Consider the following 15,708-nt stretch of genomic DNA (forward strand, 5'->3'; position numbering starts at 1 on the left):
TTGGCAACATTTCATTCCCTGCATAGGTGAGAAAGAAATTCTGACATGAAAACAACTTCGGTTAAAAACAAGAGGCATAAGGAGGAAAAGGAAAAATAATGAGAATTTGTTCTGGCTTTCACAATCAGCGCCCTGGAAACCCTGCCAAAAGCTCGCTGACAAAGAGATTAATTTGTGTGAATTTTGGGGCAGGCATGAACTGAGCTGTAATGCCTCTTTAAAATATATATATATATATTAATATACATATATACACACTATTAAAGTCAGCTTCTGAAAAGAGAGGGCATTAGCAAAAGCACTGACAAGATATTACGAACTGAAGAGGCAGCCGCTGAGTTAGCTGTGGATGAGTGCAGTACACATCTGTCCTGATCCAGGATCACCAAATGGCAATGGGTTGGAAGGGACCTCCAGACAACACCAAGTCCATCCCTGCTGAAGCAGGCTCCCTGCGATGGCTCACACAGGTTGGCGTCCAGCTGGGTCTTGAATCTCTCCATTGAAGGAGACTCCACCACCTCCCTGGTTAACCTGTTCCTGCGCTCCCTCACCCAAGCACACTTGGTTCATTTTTGGAGACAGCATTTTTCACTTGAGAAGTACTGATTCAGTTGGGGCAGTTCCACTGGGAAGTACAGAGCAGCTGTCAGAATGCATTCAGTAAACACTGTGTGAGGAATCATTAATGCAGCTACTGCACGCAGTCTGAAAGTACACATAGAATGGCCTGGGTTGAAAAGAACCACAATGATTAACCAGTTTCAACCCCCTGCTATGTGCAGGGTCGCCAACCAGCAGACCAGGCTGCCCAGAGCCACATCCAGCCTGGCCTTGAATGCCTGCAGGGATGGGGCATCCACAGCCTCCTTGGGCAACCTGTTCAGTGCGTCACAACAGCAGCATCCAAAGCACTTTGAGGGATGCAGCTCTGCCACCTGCGCCCTCCTTTGTACTTCATGGATCTTTCAGTATGTGTGTGTGTGTGTGTGTGTGTGTGTGTGTATATATATGTATATATTTCCATATCCACAGCATAACTTACCCAATAAATCTGATGTTCAAATACTTGTCTTGAAAATAACTAAAAGCTGTTATAACAAACTTGCTTCATTCACCTTTGTCAGTCCCACCTGAATATTCTTTTTCCCTGGTACACCACGATTAGTGCAGAGTAGAAAACAAAGCTCCAAGTGAGTTCATAAAGAGATGCAGAAGGCTCAGGAGCTCAGACTACGAATAACATCAGTGCTTCGCAAGCTGGAACGTGCCCTCTGGTGGCTGCAGCCCAGAGCCTTAGAGGAGACAAAAACTGTGGTTTCAGTGTTTTTTTATTTTTAATGTGTTTTACTAAAACATGGTTCTTCAGTCAGGAAGGCAGGATGAACTAAGTTACTCAGAATAACAAGGATGAAAATCAGATGCCAGGCATTAGCAGCTTTCAAGGGTAAGGATACCAGTCCCAGAAAGGAGTCCCTCTAAGGAACATAATGAACTGCTATCATTAGGGATCAGGAGAAACAGCCCAAGCGCCATCAGTGGGAGACACCGCCGTGTTGGTCCCCTGCCCCAGCCCGGAGGAAGGCAAAGGGAGGAGCAGCACGGTGCTCAGAGTCCCATCCAGCCACGCTTTTCTGCTCCCATGCAGGCACAGAGGGAGGATTTCAACCTAATTCATCCTTAAATTTGAGATTTTTGCTCAAAAAAAAACCAAAAAACCAAACCAACAACACTGACCTTGGCATGAAGCATGCTATAAAATGGAGGTTACAAATTACTTCATAGAATTTCTTACTTAGGAATCCACATCAACTACCGCCTGGGTACTATGCTTCGGAGCAGCAAGAGCTACCACTACCACACATCACACCCTGTAAACAATGGCTTTTGGCTTCATAACGGATGTAGTGCAAAATACATACTTCTGCAGCTCTATTTGTTAAATCTTCTGTTAGCTAAGCATGTGTATGGCCAGGCATTCAGCCACCAGGGGTTTAAAAAACTCATAAAAGGCCGCCATACTCACTTGGGTAGCAGCTACTGCTAAATTAGGTGGTGTCATCTCTACCATTTGTTCCCACAGTGCCTTTTATTTCCCTGACATGACCCAAATCTGTCTCACAGATCAAGGCAAAGCACGTGGCTCCTTACCTGCTAGCTCTTCTCTGAACAGCGGTCACCTTTTGCTCCTCTTTGCCACCCAGGACCACCAGCAGCCAGCTCTGGGTGCTCCCCTCGCACACGTTCCCAGCCATGTCACTCAGCTCCTCACCGTGCCTCCCGAGGGCAGCCAGAGGCGGGCTTGGAAAGCCTCCACTGCTTCAGCTCACTGAATAAAACAAATTATTTGGCAAGTGGAAATGTAATCTGGCTTTTCTTTATGCTCGGTATGTGATGTTAGAAAGCAAGAGGCTCTTAAGGTCCAGCTTTATAAACATGGTGGGTACGATATGTGGCTGCAGTGCTTCTGGAAAGGGATGATGGCCCTGAGATGGGGTGATGGTCTCTGTCCTAAGAACTGCCTGCACCCTTCACAGGGCAGTCCTGCAGCGGGACTGGGACTGACTGAGGGAAGAGAAACATTAACGCATGGGAAGTCTTGGGTAGGAAGGAAAGACTGCTGAGTAGAGCACACAACACATGACTGAAGGAAGATCTGAGATGAGCAGAATGAAGGAATACAGGAATACACAGAGTGTGTCACCAGCTTCAAAAAGTGTGACAGGCAGAGGCCCATAGGATGAACACTGAGAAGTAACTGTTCCCAGGACTATGCGGGGACCTGGCAGCACGTCGTGCAGTGGATCATTACATGCCTTGGCTCACCAAACTCTGAGCCATGGTGGCACTGGGTTCCAGAGTTAGCTGGAATTCTGCCCCATCCAGAAGGAAAATGAATCAGTGTTTGGTCACCTTTGTGAAGAACAGCATATAGTTCCCATTTCTGGGCTGCTTGTTTCAGCCCATTGGAAATGGTATATATAACCTAATTAAAGTCTGTAGCCCTATTTACTCTCCTGTGAAAAGCCTACAGCTTTATTTTATTCTACTCAGAGAAAAAAAAAAGAGAGCTTCTGTTTCAAGGCATACAAGTAAACTCTTAACTACACAGCCTAGAGAGAAGATTTAGTTCTAAAATACGGGCAAACGTTTTGAATTGATTTGTATACCTTCTAATCACTGCTGCTCTTTGACTTCTCCAGTTTTGCTGTTCATGGGACACTTTTCAACAACCAGGATAATTAATTCCTACCAAGTAAGATGGAAGTCACACTCAAAGCTCTTAATTATTTATAACACCTCACAGAGACTAGAAATACCTTTATTTGCTATACTTACAAGTCAAACAGGTCTGCTGAAAAGCAATTACAAACTCAACATGCGAGTTCTTTGCATTCACTTGAAACGTGTTGATGCTGGAAATGCATAAGCTCCCCACTTATTTCCAATTAAAACAAAGCATGATATTTTTTTTAGCGTTGGTCACAGCTCTGCATTTTCTTACCACCATTTTATGCTCATTTAGCAATAGATAACAGAACAAGGCAACCTTACGTTAGCGATTAACTCACAAACTAATTACACTAAAAAAACCCCTTATAAAGTATTTTGTACTACATTAAATACCTTTAATAATTCTCAGTGAAATCTCATTAAATAAAATTAAAGTAGTGGTGAATTTTCAGCTCCACTGAAATCAATGCCAAAGCTTAGAGAGCTTTATCTTCACGACTCCGTTCCACTTCTAAAATAGCCCTGGAAAATACTGTGCTAACTTCCTTCTAGAGCAAAACCAACAAAGCACGTCAGATACCAGCGTGCTGGATCAGATGAGCTCCATTTCTCAATTCATCCCAATTTTGACTCTTCTTTTAAATGTTACCTCAATAAGAATCAAAAGCCCATCCTGCTGCAGTTTCAGTGGAGGTCAGAAAGCGAAAGCACCATTTTGGAACTCACAGGAAGTGGTCATTAACATTTTGTTGTCGCACCAACGACAACTTCAAGTTGTGCTCCATTCTCACTTCTATACATACCTCACTTTCCTTTAACTGTAGTCCTTAAAAGCTCCCAATGAGAAAAAAGAGGATCAGGAAAAAAGTCTGTTACACACATGGAAGGCAAATCAGCAATAAACATTGAGCACAGAAGGACAGAGCTCTTCCAAGCTCTGGCTGTTAACATAAGTCTGCTCCTTTGTAATTCATAGAATCATAGAATGGCATGGGTTGGAAGGGACCCCAAGGATCATCAAGCTCCAACCTGCTGCTGCATGCAGGGCTGCCAACCTCCATATCCAATACTAGAACAGGGTGCCCAGGGCCCCATCCAACCTGGCCTTGAACACCTCCAGGGATGGGGCATCTGTTCCAGCACTCTCATAGTAAAGAACTTCCAAGTTCAACAAGTCCTTCAGTAAATGAGTTTTATTACCTTTTAAGATTTTGAAAGTCATAGTGGATTTTCTTTGTGCCTTTTGACTGATTTTAGGTCACACAAAAAGTTTTTCTCATTCATTTTGTTTTTAAGCTCTACGGGCATCACCACGTTTCAACACACAGTATAGGCAGATGATGTTACACTATTCCAACATTTCACCGAGTGGTATTTTACCCACAGTAAACAGCTCCTTATAATGGCCATAAATAGCAGTTAGTGGTCTTGTGACAGTAGGCTTAGATGAGATGTGGGCAGACAGATCCTACAGCACACAGAAACCTCGCTGTTCCAGATAACACACACAGATCCAGGCACAGGGCTGGCAGAAATCACCAATTCTGTTGCAAAATGGCAGTAGATACAATACATAGCAATTAACATGTTTTGAAGTTACTGATGAGCCTACACTCATCACCTGTAACACTGCAGTGACCAAACTGACACAGGGAAAAATAAATCCCCAGCACACTTGGAATCTCAACATTCTTGTGGCTGTTTCACATAAAAATCAGTGATTCACGATACTGGCCAAGGGTTTAAAATTAAATCAAGCCCACGGCTGACACAAGACATAACCTTCAGAGATTAAACTAGAATTTGATTTCCTTCTGGGGAAAAAGAAACATATACACATATATTCTTGAATAAGATTCTCCTTCTTCAAAGCTTAACAGGAAACTTCAGGTTGATTCAATGTAAATAGTAGCTCCTGTCACCCAAGATAAGCAAATTACAGACACATTGGGATTGTTATAGTGGTGTAATGCACGGCTGAATATAAAACCATATTATTTCCCTTGTATGACTTGATACGGATGCAGTTTACTAATGAAAGCATTAACATATCAGTAATAAAGTGCTTTGATAACGCATCACATCTTTCTGTTTCCAAGAGAAGTATTCAGTTGAAGATGTTAATAACCCGTGGGCCACTGTGGCATAAGCAGAACAGTCACAAAGACCAAGGAATAGGATGTGCAAGTCTCCCCATGCAACTCTGCTGAAAAAGTCGCAACAACCACCAGCAGTGGTACCTTGTATCGTTTTTAGCGTAGTCCTGAAATGTGCACTAAAGAGCTGTAAGCTGAATATCCCAAACTCCATTTCACATCAGTGACGTGCATTAAGATATCCACTCTTTTTACACAAAGGATAAGGCTTAAAACAAACAACCAACAACAAAAAACCTCATAGAACTCCGTGACACTTGGCTGCATCTCTTTGGTAAATTTATAGTGCAACTACTCTGCTTTGTCTCTGGCAGGGAAGGTCTTCCAAAGCACTGCATCTCCTGCCACTGAGAATCAACTACGACTCCATACTCAGTAGAGTCTCAGATGCTAACCTGCTATATTAAACAACTGAAGAATGTGCAGTGAAAATAATTTCTTCCTGTTTTTAAATACGCTGTTGAAGTATAATTAAACCATGCCAGGTTTCCAATTGGAAAGTAACTGCACAACTCAATTCTCCTGCAATAGTTTAGGAACATATGAATGTGAGTACAAATTTAATGGCAATTTTATATAACAGACAGCCAAGCTGCTATTTGAAAACACTTGCAATTTAATTATCATTAACAGAGATTTAGCCAACCTTTGTCTGCAGAAAAAAACGCCTGTTTTTCATTTTGCTTAGATACTTAAGACTATTAAGACTATTCAAAATGCAAAGAAAGGCAAGAACTATTTAATTAAAATGTACTGCAAGCATGTTTTTCTAAGCTTATATTGCTAAAGCCTTGCTGTATTGTCAGAAGTTTCATTGGAGTTGTCTTGAGACACAGTTCCATGTATTCACACAAGCCTAGTTATATACCTGTACTTCATACTGTTACTTAGTAGGCATACCAACACACAACTACATTACATCATCCGGTGGCAGTGCAATAAATGATGGTTGTGCCATCAAAATGTCATTTGATGGTTTCTCAACTTCTAAACAACAACATTCTTTCTGAACATGTCTGTCCAACCAAACTTGCATATTGCTGAACGCTGGCTTCATCGCTCGGCCCCTTCCTCCTCTTCTTATACACACTGTAAGGCATTATGGTTCTCTTGTGAAGTACTCTAACTCTGCCCAGTTCCTTGATATGATCTTCATCAACTGCAAAGAGAATCAGAGGCAATAAAAATTAGTTGCATATATTGTCCCTATGATCTTAATTTTGCAATTAACTTCAATATGCATAATGGAAACTACCTGAAGTAATAAAACCAGCCCACAGATGAATAACAGCAGATCTAATCTGCAAATCTGCTTTCTTGAATTATGGTTGAAAAAAGTAGTTTGCAAAGTAATGGTATTTGTGATGTGTGGGAAAAAAAAAATCATGCATCACTCATTTCTAATGGCCACATACAGCATTACTGAAAGTATCTCTACTGCTTCACTTTAAAATCCACATTCATTTAATCCACTGGAGACCAATGCCAGAAGTGAAACTATCTGGGAAATAATTTCAAACAACTGACCAGAAAAGTCTTCCTGATAAATTGCTATAGAATCATAGAATGGTTTGGGTTGGAAAGGACCTCTAAGATGATGCAGTTCCAACCCCCTGCTATGGGCAGGGACACCTCCCACTGGCCCAGGCTGCTCACAGACCCATCCAGGTCTTGGAAACTTCCAGGGCTGGGGCATTCACAACCTGGACAACCCGTTCCAGTGTCTCACCACCCTCACAGTAAAGAATTTCTATAGAAGTTCATAATATTGCAAAACACTGGTAAAAATCTTGAACTTTTCTGAACTTCAGATTCAAATAGCCACCAAGGCAGTGTTAAACACAGAAGCTGAAACATGACTTCAAAAACCAGAACTGTATAAATTCAAGTAACAGCAGAAATACTACTTTGAATCTACAATAGAACATTGGCACCCACTCCAAAACTCCTTTTTGTTTTGGCATCAGGACATCATTCTGACTGAAGAGACAGCACAGGTAAGTATAACCACCCAGCTGTAAGTACTGCATCGACCTCTGCCCCACGTTACAACACTGTGTGTGTTCATGTTCAGGTTTAAACATTTCGGGCTCCCTTGACTGGACGAGGACAGTAACCACTGCACCAAGCTCCAGCCAACTCAACCTCAAACCAACTGCTGGGGAAATCGGTGTCTACTTAATGGGCAAAAACTGTCTTTATTCAGAAGGCAACAAAACGAGACAGAACTTTTACAAGCAAGTTTCACAAATGGTAACAGACCTTTTAGAGAACAGAGGGTAAGGCACCAGCTCTGGGAAGCAAACTGGTCACCCAGTGCTGCTTTGCCTTAGTTTACATACCTGAAACTTACTGAAGACTGAAAAATAGAGCTCACCTGCTTTTCATATATAAGTATCCCTCAAACTCGCCACAGGTAAGCTAAACAAATAGTCTGGAAGAATACAAAGAGATTTCTAAGGCAAATCTCTATTCAAATGTAGCCCTTGCTATAGAAAAGCTTAACGCTCCCTTCTGGGTCTTCTTTCTGCTTCAGTAAAGACAAAGGAGGTCATTAAATGCTTTTTGTAGCAGGGCACTCTCAACAACGTACCCCTATTCACATCCACAGTAACTCCCATTTTTCTGCTGATTGCCTGAATTTAGTATGTGAAAGTTAATGAAGTCTGTTCTACAAAGTTGGGAATGACTTCATTTCTTTTATCTGTGTTTTGATTCCTAACATGAAAAGTACAATGTATTTCTTAAAGCTTAACTAGGAAAAAAGTGGTTTGAAGGAAGAAAATCTGAGCGGTATTTGCTATGATTGCATTCTCTGCTAATTATGGTTGGCAATCGCTTTAGATAAAACACCAAAGTCAAAAGCACTTCGCTGTAGCTCTCTCTCCCTCTTTGAAACCCATCAGGTTTTTGATGTGTTGCCAATACCTTCCTGACATCCCAACGGGCTCCCCGTCCCACCACCTCTTCTATCACATCCTCCGTCTTTCTCAAAGTTCACCGAGGAAAAAATGTGCAAGTTTAGCTCCTGGAGGTGACACGGCCGTAAAGTTATTTTAACTTCTTAAATGGGAAAGTTTATATTTACTGCACCTCTAGGCCGACTGTAAGTTTGTGTCCTGACCTGGATTTCTGCCAAGCCCTCATAAAGAACCTCCTGCCAAAAGCACTTTCAGAGCTGCTCGCTGCTGATGTTCGCTGCTTTTAAATAATTCTGAAGCCTGATACTCTGGATGAGTTCATCTTTTGGCTTGCAAGCGTTCCTGGCCCCAGCTTCAATTTCTTACAGTAACTAAAGCTACTGTACCTTGAATTCCCCCATAGCCTCACTGGCTCAGTTGAACTTTGTTCTTGTTGTTCGACATATATTTTTACACACTTAGTCTACTTTTACTCATTACATCAAGCACAGTTGGTGCATTATCCTTCCTTGGAATCAGACCCATGCTAGCACTAGCTCTATAGCTATATTAAACAGTTATTACTGCCCAGGTTCTAGCAAATTTGTAGAACGCTGCAGCCAAGTGCTTTCTGAAGCAGAGCTTGCCAAGCCATGCTGCAGGTCAAACCTTCTTGGACTGCGGCACAGCTGTAGAGCACTACCTGTGGGCAGCAGAAGGCCCTCCTAAGTAATCAAGAAAACACCAAATATCTTGACAAGTCACTGTCATACAGATACTGCAGACATCTTTGAAGTTAAAGACAGATTTAAAGCACAAGCTACATACATGGACACTTGGTAATAACTAAAGTTTATCATCAGGAAAACCTTAAACCCACATGTATCTCATCCTACATACTTGTATTTGACTGGGTGTATCTATATTTTTCTACAAATGTTGATTCTTGATTCACTGAATGCATTTTGAAAGGAAGGACAGAGCCCTCACTTGCCCAAATCACTTAAAATTTACCTGGTTTAAGTGAATATTTTTCCACTGATTCAAAAAAATAAAAGCTTAAGTGATAAAATAACCTTCTTTAAGAATAATTAGATAGATAATAACAATCCCATCTGAAAAGGAAATCTTTTCATGAAATGTTATGTGTCACTGAAATAATCTCAGGCACACAGTGAAGCTTTTAAAGAAGGTGAATAGGAACTTCTGTTGCCACAATACCAACCTGTGAGTTTAATCAGCTTTCGGTTGCTTATGCTCTGGAGGTAACATCGTGTGAACTCAGGCAAGTAATCCCTTCGCTCATAATTTAAGCCCAAGCAGAATGGATTTACGAGAATTAAAAAGAAAATATAAATAGATTGGGCTCCAATATTGTTTTTGAAAAAAAATTAAGATTAAGTATCTTCTGCTAAGCAGTACATAATAAAGGTCGCTTTATATTTAACACTACTCCAGCTGACTTCTGACGCTCATTCCCTATGGGACCAATGCTGGGATACAGAAGTCCGAGCTAAAAATGACCTTCCTGCAAGCCAAAAAGTCACAACAAACTTCTAGTGGGGAAAATTCATGCAGGTACCTGACAAGACTTCTCCAAATGTAACAAGTAGAGGATTTCTTCTCTGAAAAACAGCACATATCAGATACTTTCCTACCTATCAGTAAAGAAATAAAAATAAGCAAAAAGGAGTGCTCTAAGGAACGACCAGGTCATGTACTGTCTTGGCAGATTTCGGCTGGATTTTTTGCTTTGCTATACACACAAATTCACCTTCATCAAAAGCACAGACACCTCAATTGGTGTAAAAGCCATCAAAAGAGATCCATTCTCTGCTCGATGTGTCATGGCAACGTTCATCTGCTTGAAAAACACTACAGGCTTGCAGAATATTTTAAAGTAGAAATGCAATGTCTACCTTAAACAACCTTGTCATGATTCATCACCAAATATTTCACAACAAAGGACTCTAAAGGGAAAAAAAATGATAACTTTCCAAATGTACGACTGAAATATAAGAGACAAATTACTGGAAAGATAAACCACCCCAATTAGAAGTCTAATGTACTGATTTGAAACTCTTCTTACACCTTTTAAACCACTGTTTATTTTTTTTCAACCAGCAAAGCATAGGAAATCATCCACAAAATTAAAGGAGCCAATATGCAGGGAGAAGATGAGCAATTTATGTGAATCCCTGGAGGCATTCAAGGCCAGGCTGGATGTGGCTCTGGGCAGCCTGGTCTGCTGGTTGGCGACCCTGCACATAGCAGGGGGATTGAAACTAGGTGGTCATTGTGGTCCTTTTCCTTTGATTCTATAATTACATAAACCAGTATGTTGAAGTGTGCTTTTTTGCATATTGCCTCTTTCATACTACATTCACACATTAAGAAAGACCAGTATATGCCTTGGGGTATACAAATACCAACTCAGATGAAAATAAGAATACAGTTAAAATGAAACATGAACAAAAAAATCAGTGCAAAGAATTGCTAATTAAAACCAGGAAGCACAAGTCACAAAGCCAGTACAGTGAAATGGTGAGGATATTCTCCATCAGCCAACTCTTTGCTGTTCGGTTACTCTAAACAAGAAAAAGAAGGAAAACTTTTGAAACCACGTTTCAAAAATAGAACGTTTTTAAGGGGAAAAATGTTCTTATCTTAATAGTATCAATGATTCTTATAAGCAAGTGACAGAAGAATTATAGCCTTAAAAGTAGAATGAGGGTAACTCTTGAAGATACTTCACAAACAACAGCTTTTGGGCTTTGTGCCTGAAATCACTCCACTGGCTTCTGATCTGCAATTCAGCTTTTAGAAACAAGCAGCCTAATCACTTGACAAATGCATTCAAAATCTGCTAACCCTGCTGTGCCATGCGGAAACAATACCTCATTGTGTTTTGACTCTTACTATTCTAGTAGTAAACATGAATAGGGGCCAATGGAAAACCATTCCTGTGCATACAGCAATTCATAGGTTTTCAGCCATAATTCACAGCAACCTGCAAAATCTTCTGCTTGCCTGCAAATGCAGTCCTTTAAATACATTGTCTATATTAGCAATGCTGAAATCTGAGCATGGCGCACTGTTCTGGAAACATTTGAGGAAGAGGCACATAAAACAGCAACTATAAAATCTTAGAGAATTTCTAAGCTCTCATAAAATTTGATTATTCTAATCTACTTCAGTTTATTATCCTGAAATATTATGACAGAGAGCTACCTACCAAATGGATAGGTTTAAATGATAGTGATAATTCTCCAAAGACTTGCTTTTCAGGGTTGCAATACAAACAAAGCTAGTAGTACCTGGCAAAATGTTAGTTAAATGACACTGAAACACCTTCCCGTAGCAATATCCAGTTTGTCCCCAAAGTAAAGATGCTAAAACTATGCAAAATGGAATATAATCCTAAAGATGGTATGGCAACAGAGATATTATTTCGCTTTTGGATGCTCTTCCAGAAGACAAAATGAGCTACGTAATTCTTTTCAAGTTGCATCTCTGAACATGATGCAATTCTTGACTGCTTCAGGTCCAAGAAGTCAGAATGTGAATTGACAATTAGGACTATTAAGTGCATAACCAGTATGCTTCTGGGCTGTCTCAAATACCCCGTTTGGTCATGCAGGCAACTTTTAATTACGCGCTGTTGAAATGCACCACGCATACCAAGGCTAGAAGCAGAACCGCAGCAGGTAGAGAAAGCAGCTCAGGTACTGCTGGGAGAGGCACTTTAACATGCAACCATGAACTGAAGTTAGAGAAGACTCAGTTAGGGATGAATCTTAGAAAGAAAGACAAGCTATGGAAACAAACTGCTACACAAGCATGTTACATTAGGGGCAAATGAAATGTTTCATCATTCCTTATACAAAACGTGAATAAATATTTTTCTTCAAAAAAGCATAATATGTTATTACTAAGTCTACTAGAAATTTAAAGCTATTAAGTAAACTGACGTCTCAAACAGATTATTCCACCTATTCCCTGAATATATTTTGCATAAGAATACATTCTTCAAGCTACTGCAGATTTTAAAGACAAAAACACTATGTAAGCTGCATTTTCATTTCAACAGTTAACTAAAATATCTTGTAAACCAGTACAATTGACCAAGAAAAGCCAAATGCTCAACTCTACTGTAAGCAGTAATATTCTAACTACAAAACAATGCTAATCAGTCCATGTTTTGTATCATGACCAGTGCCTAAAAGGCCAGAGTGACCTTAATGAGAGCAAATCATGACTGTCATGCCAATTATCTGAATTTCAGCAACTTCCACGCATTGCAAACCTACCTTACATTTATGACACATTAATATGTTTTAGACTTCATTTTTAAGGTCCAATCAATTTTACAAGGGCTGACAACGCAGGAACAGAGTTGTTGCCTCATTTCTTACATGTCTGAGTTATTCTGCATTGCACAATAAAAATCAGAAAACACGCTAGGCAATTTTAACAGGCCACTGTGACACTCTGGATTGTGAACTCACTTCCATGGAACTGAAAATTTGCTTGTGGCAGAGACAGAAATATTAGACTAATTACAGTGAATTTCAGCAATCCAGTATGTTGCTTTCTTCCAGTCTACTTCATAAATATTTTTCCATATACTTACTTTCATCATATTTGTGCAAGAATAATACATTCTGACAGCTTTATTTTTTCTTCCAAAGCAAAATCTTCTGATGGGACTGACCCTGAGCCATCTGATGACTGAGGACTTCAGACCTTCAGATGAAGGCTTCGCTGCCAGCTGCAGAGCTGACCATTTTCAACCAGACTTCCAAAGATTTTTAATCACAGCTTTAATGATACCTCAAGATCCTCCAACACAATGGAGTACTGAGCTGTCAAGCTTGCAATGACAGCAAAAGCAAAGGAATTAAGACAATACAAAAGAGAGAATCGTAGAATCATTCAGGCTGGAAAAGACCTCTAAGATCCCCAAGCCCAACCCCAGCCCAGCCCACCATGCTCACTGCCCATGTCCCTCAGTGCCACATCTCTGCAGTTCTGGGACACCTCCAAGGATGGTGAACACCTCCCTGGGTAGTGGGTAGTGTATGGCAGTGCATCACCACTCTTTCTGATACTTCCAAATATCCAACCTAAGCCTCCCCTTGTGCAACTGAAGGCCACAACTTCCCAGCCTACTGCTGTCACTTGGGGGTCGACTCCCACCTGACTTCAACCTCATCTCCTAGATGAAAAGTTATAGGATTATGAGTTTGAGAATCACAGCTCCAAACAACAGGATGGGAACAGGAAAGCTCTTGAAGAGGTGTAATTGTTAAAAACTACTTACTAAAATATTTGAATTGTATTCAAGTGAAAATGGCAGGGAGCGATAAGAGGACTTTTCAAAGGAAGGGCAAGAAAAGGTCCTCATTAAGCCTGCTTTGTCAATTGCTTGACAAAAGTCAAGCAGAGAACTACAAACACAAGCTTTTCCATGAAACAGGCAAAACTGAAGCAACTGGCAGCAGCTTATCAGCTAAGGAAATCAGATTCCGGCAATCAATTTACTGGCTAAATTAATTAAGGCATGGAATCAATTATGTTCCCAGCAGCTCCACATGCAAGGCCAGGATAACAGTACCACAGTACAAGCAAACAGGCACACAACCAAGATTCATCATTTCTATGTATATGCATGAAAAATAAGGATACGCTGTCGAAGTCCTCAAAAATTACATAATTTCAAGATGTGCCTGTCTATTACACAATCTTTATGATGGTAACTTTGGGTTAAAGCTTGTTTTCATGAGCCAGATGATGGTGCTTCCTGAGGAGTGTTGGCTTACTCTATCAATGTCAGATGCAGACACATTTAGCATAACATTAAACACTGACTTTTAAACAAATATTTACCAAACTTTGAGATTTGCTAACCACACTAAATGGAGTTCATACTGTGATTGTACTTCAAGTCACAGTTTAGAGTCCTTTCTTTCTTGGCAATTGTTTTGTGATACTCCAGAGCTGATGATTCACTCTAACTTCCAGTGCTTAGTCCAATTCATGCACTGCTTCTGATGGTTCTGAACCATTTTCAAAGCTGCAGTGCCAGCTGTTTAGTTCCACAAATTAACCAAGTGAATAAAGTTCGTTACCTTTTTATTACAGAATCACTGGAGTATTTGAGTGTATTTTTGCACATTAGACCAAAATCCCATGCCAGTCATTTCAATTTAACCCAAGTATAATAAAAAATGAGTGAAAATTTGCCTGGCTACACCTTATTGGCACTGTCTACATTGCCTATTGCTGTTATAAGAAATCAAAGAGTTAGTTACCGGGTATAATTCAGTTACTAATCCAAGAGAATGTACTAACACATTTTCAAAACTCTGTCCCATAACTTTAACAGATGTTGTTTTGAGGAGACCAGCAGTTTCTCCAGAAATCAGATGATGTTCTAAACAATTGGCTTAAGGTTTTCCATCTGTGATATCTTTGTGACCACATTTTCATAATGTCAAGAACTTTCATGCACTGATCCACTTGCTCATTAACCTGTACAACACGATGCTTACAAACATTCGTGCATACTGGCATTTGTATTAATTCAGCTGATCAGATTTAAAGATGTGACACTACTCGGATGCATTACTTTACCAATGACATAGGCCACCAGAAGTGAACAACCAGCAAAAAGATGTAGATCATAGATGTAATAAATGAAAACATGTTTGAGATAAGCCCTTTTTATTAGCAAAGAATAGTAGCTAAACTGTAGATGAAATGTGTTGAAGGTTGTCACTGGAAACCAAGGCTATTGACATAGTTGCAACAGATTATTTTTCTAGCGAAAACATCATGTATACAAATACATATTTAAAATAAATATACTTTTGTATAACCACTCAAGCCTGCAGATTTCTGGGTAAGAGCTTTAAGTTTTATTTACTAATGAACTAATAACCCCTGGTTCCTTTCAAGCAGCATTAATATGCATAATCAAGAGGATCAGGATTCAGAAGTTATTAAATCTTTGGAATGTTGTTTGCCTTTTACTGCTCTAACTTGTTACAAGCAGCAGAACAATGCAGCCAATCTATTAAAACTTCAATTTTGTACATAGCAAAGAAAATGGAGTTAACAGTTATGTGGGAAAGATCTACCACAAGAACTTGAGTTGTTTCTTCATTTCCTTATACCATCTTTTAGCCCCCCTGTGCTTTGTGTTAGACTATACTCTCTGGAGCAGAATGCCTTCTGTCCATGAATTTGCAAAGCTTATACAGAGGAGTCTATGTCTCTGCCACGTGTGTTTCAATGCAAAAACAGGGACTTCAGTTTTAATTGACATATTACATTTGCATTTTGATTTGGTTCTATTATTAGTTATCGAGAACACTGAACAGATGTGTACTAGCTATAACAATTATTAATATCAC

The 15,708-nt window shown here is 40.0% G+C and overlaps 1 protein-coding gene across 11 annotated transcripts in view; it reads right to left on the minus strand.

Annotated features, from left to right (window-relative positions):
- Positions 1 to 3,306: 3,306 nt before the first annotated feature.
- The window catches only part of ATE1 (arginyltransferase 1), a 71,469-nt gene continuing 59,067 nt past the window's right edge, over positions 3,307 to 15,708 (minus strand). For all 11 annotated transcript variants that reach the window (XM_046942959.1, XM_046942961.1, XM_046942958.1 and 8 more), the window contains one exon: positions 3,307 to 6,549. In XM_046942959.1, coding sequence (XP_046798915.1) covers positions 6,371 to 6,549 — 179 coding nt within the window. In that variant the 3' untranslated portion in view covers positions 3,307 to 6,370. The remainder of the gene's footprint in view (positions 6,550 to 15,708) is intronic.

The sequence above is a fragment of the Gallus gallus genome, chromosome 6 (genome assembly GCF_016699485.2).
Source record: "Gallus gallus isolate bGalGal1 chromosome 6, bGalGal1.mat.broiler.GRCg7b, whole genome shotgun sequence".
NCBI classification, from domain to species: Eukaryota; Metazoa; Chordata; class Aves; order Galliformes; family Phasianidae; genus Gallus; species Gallus gallus.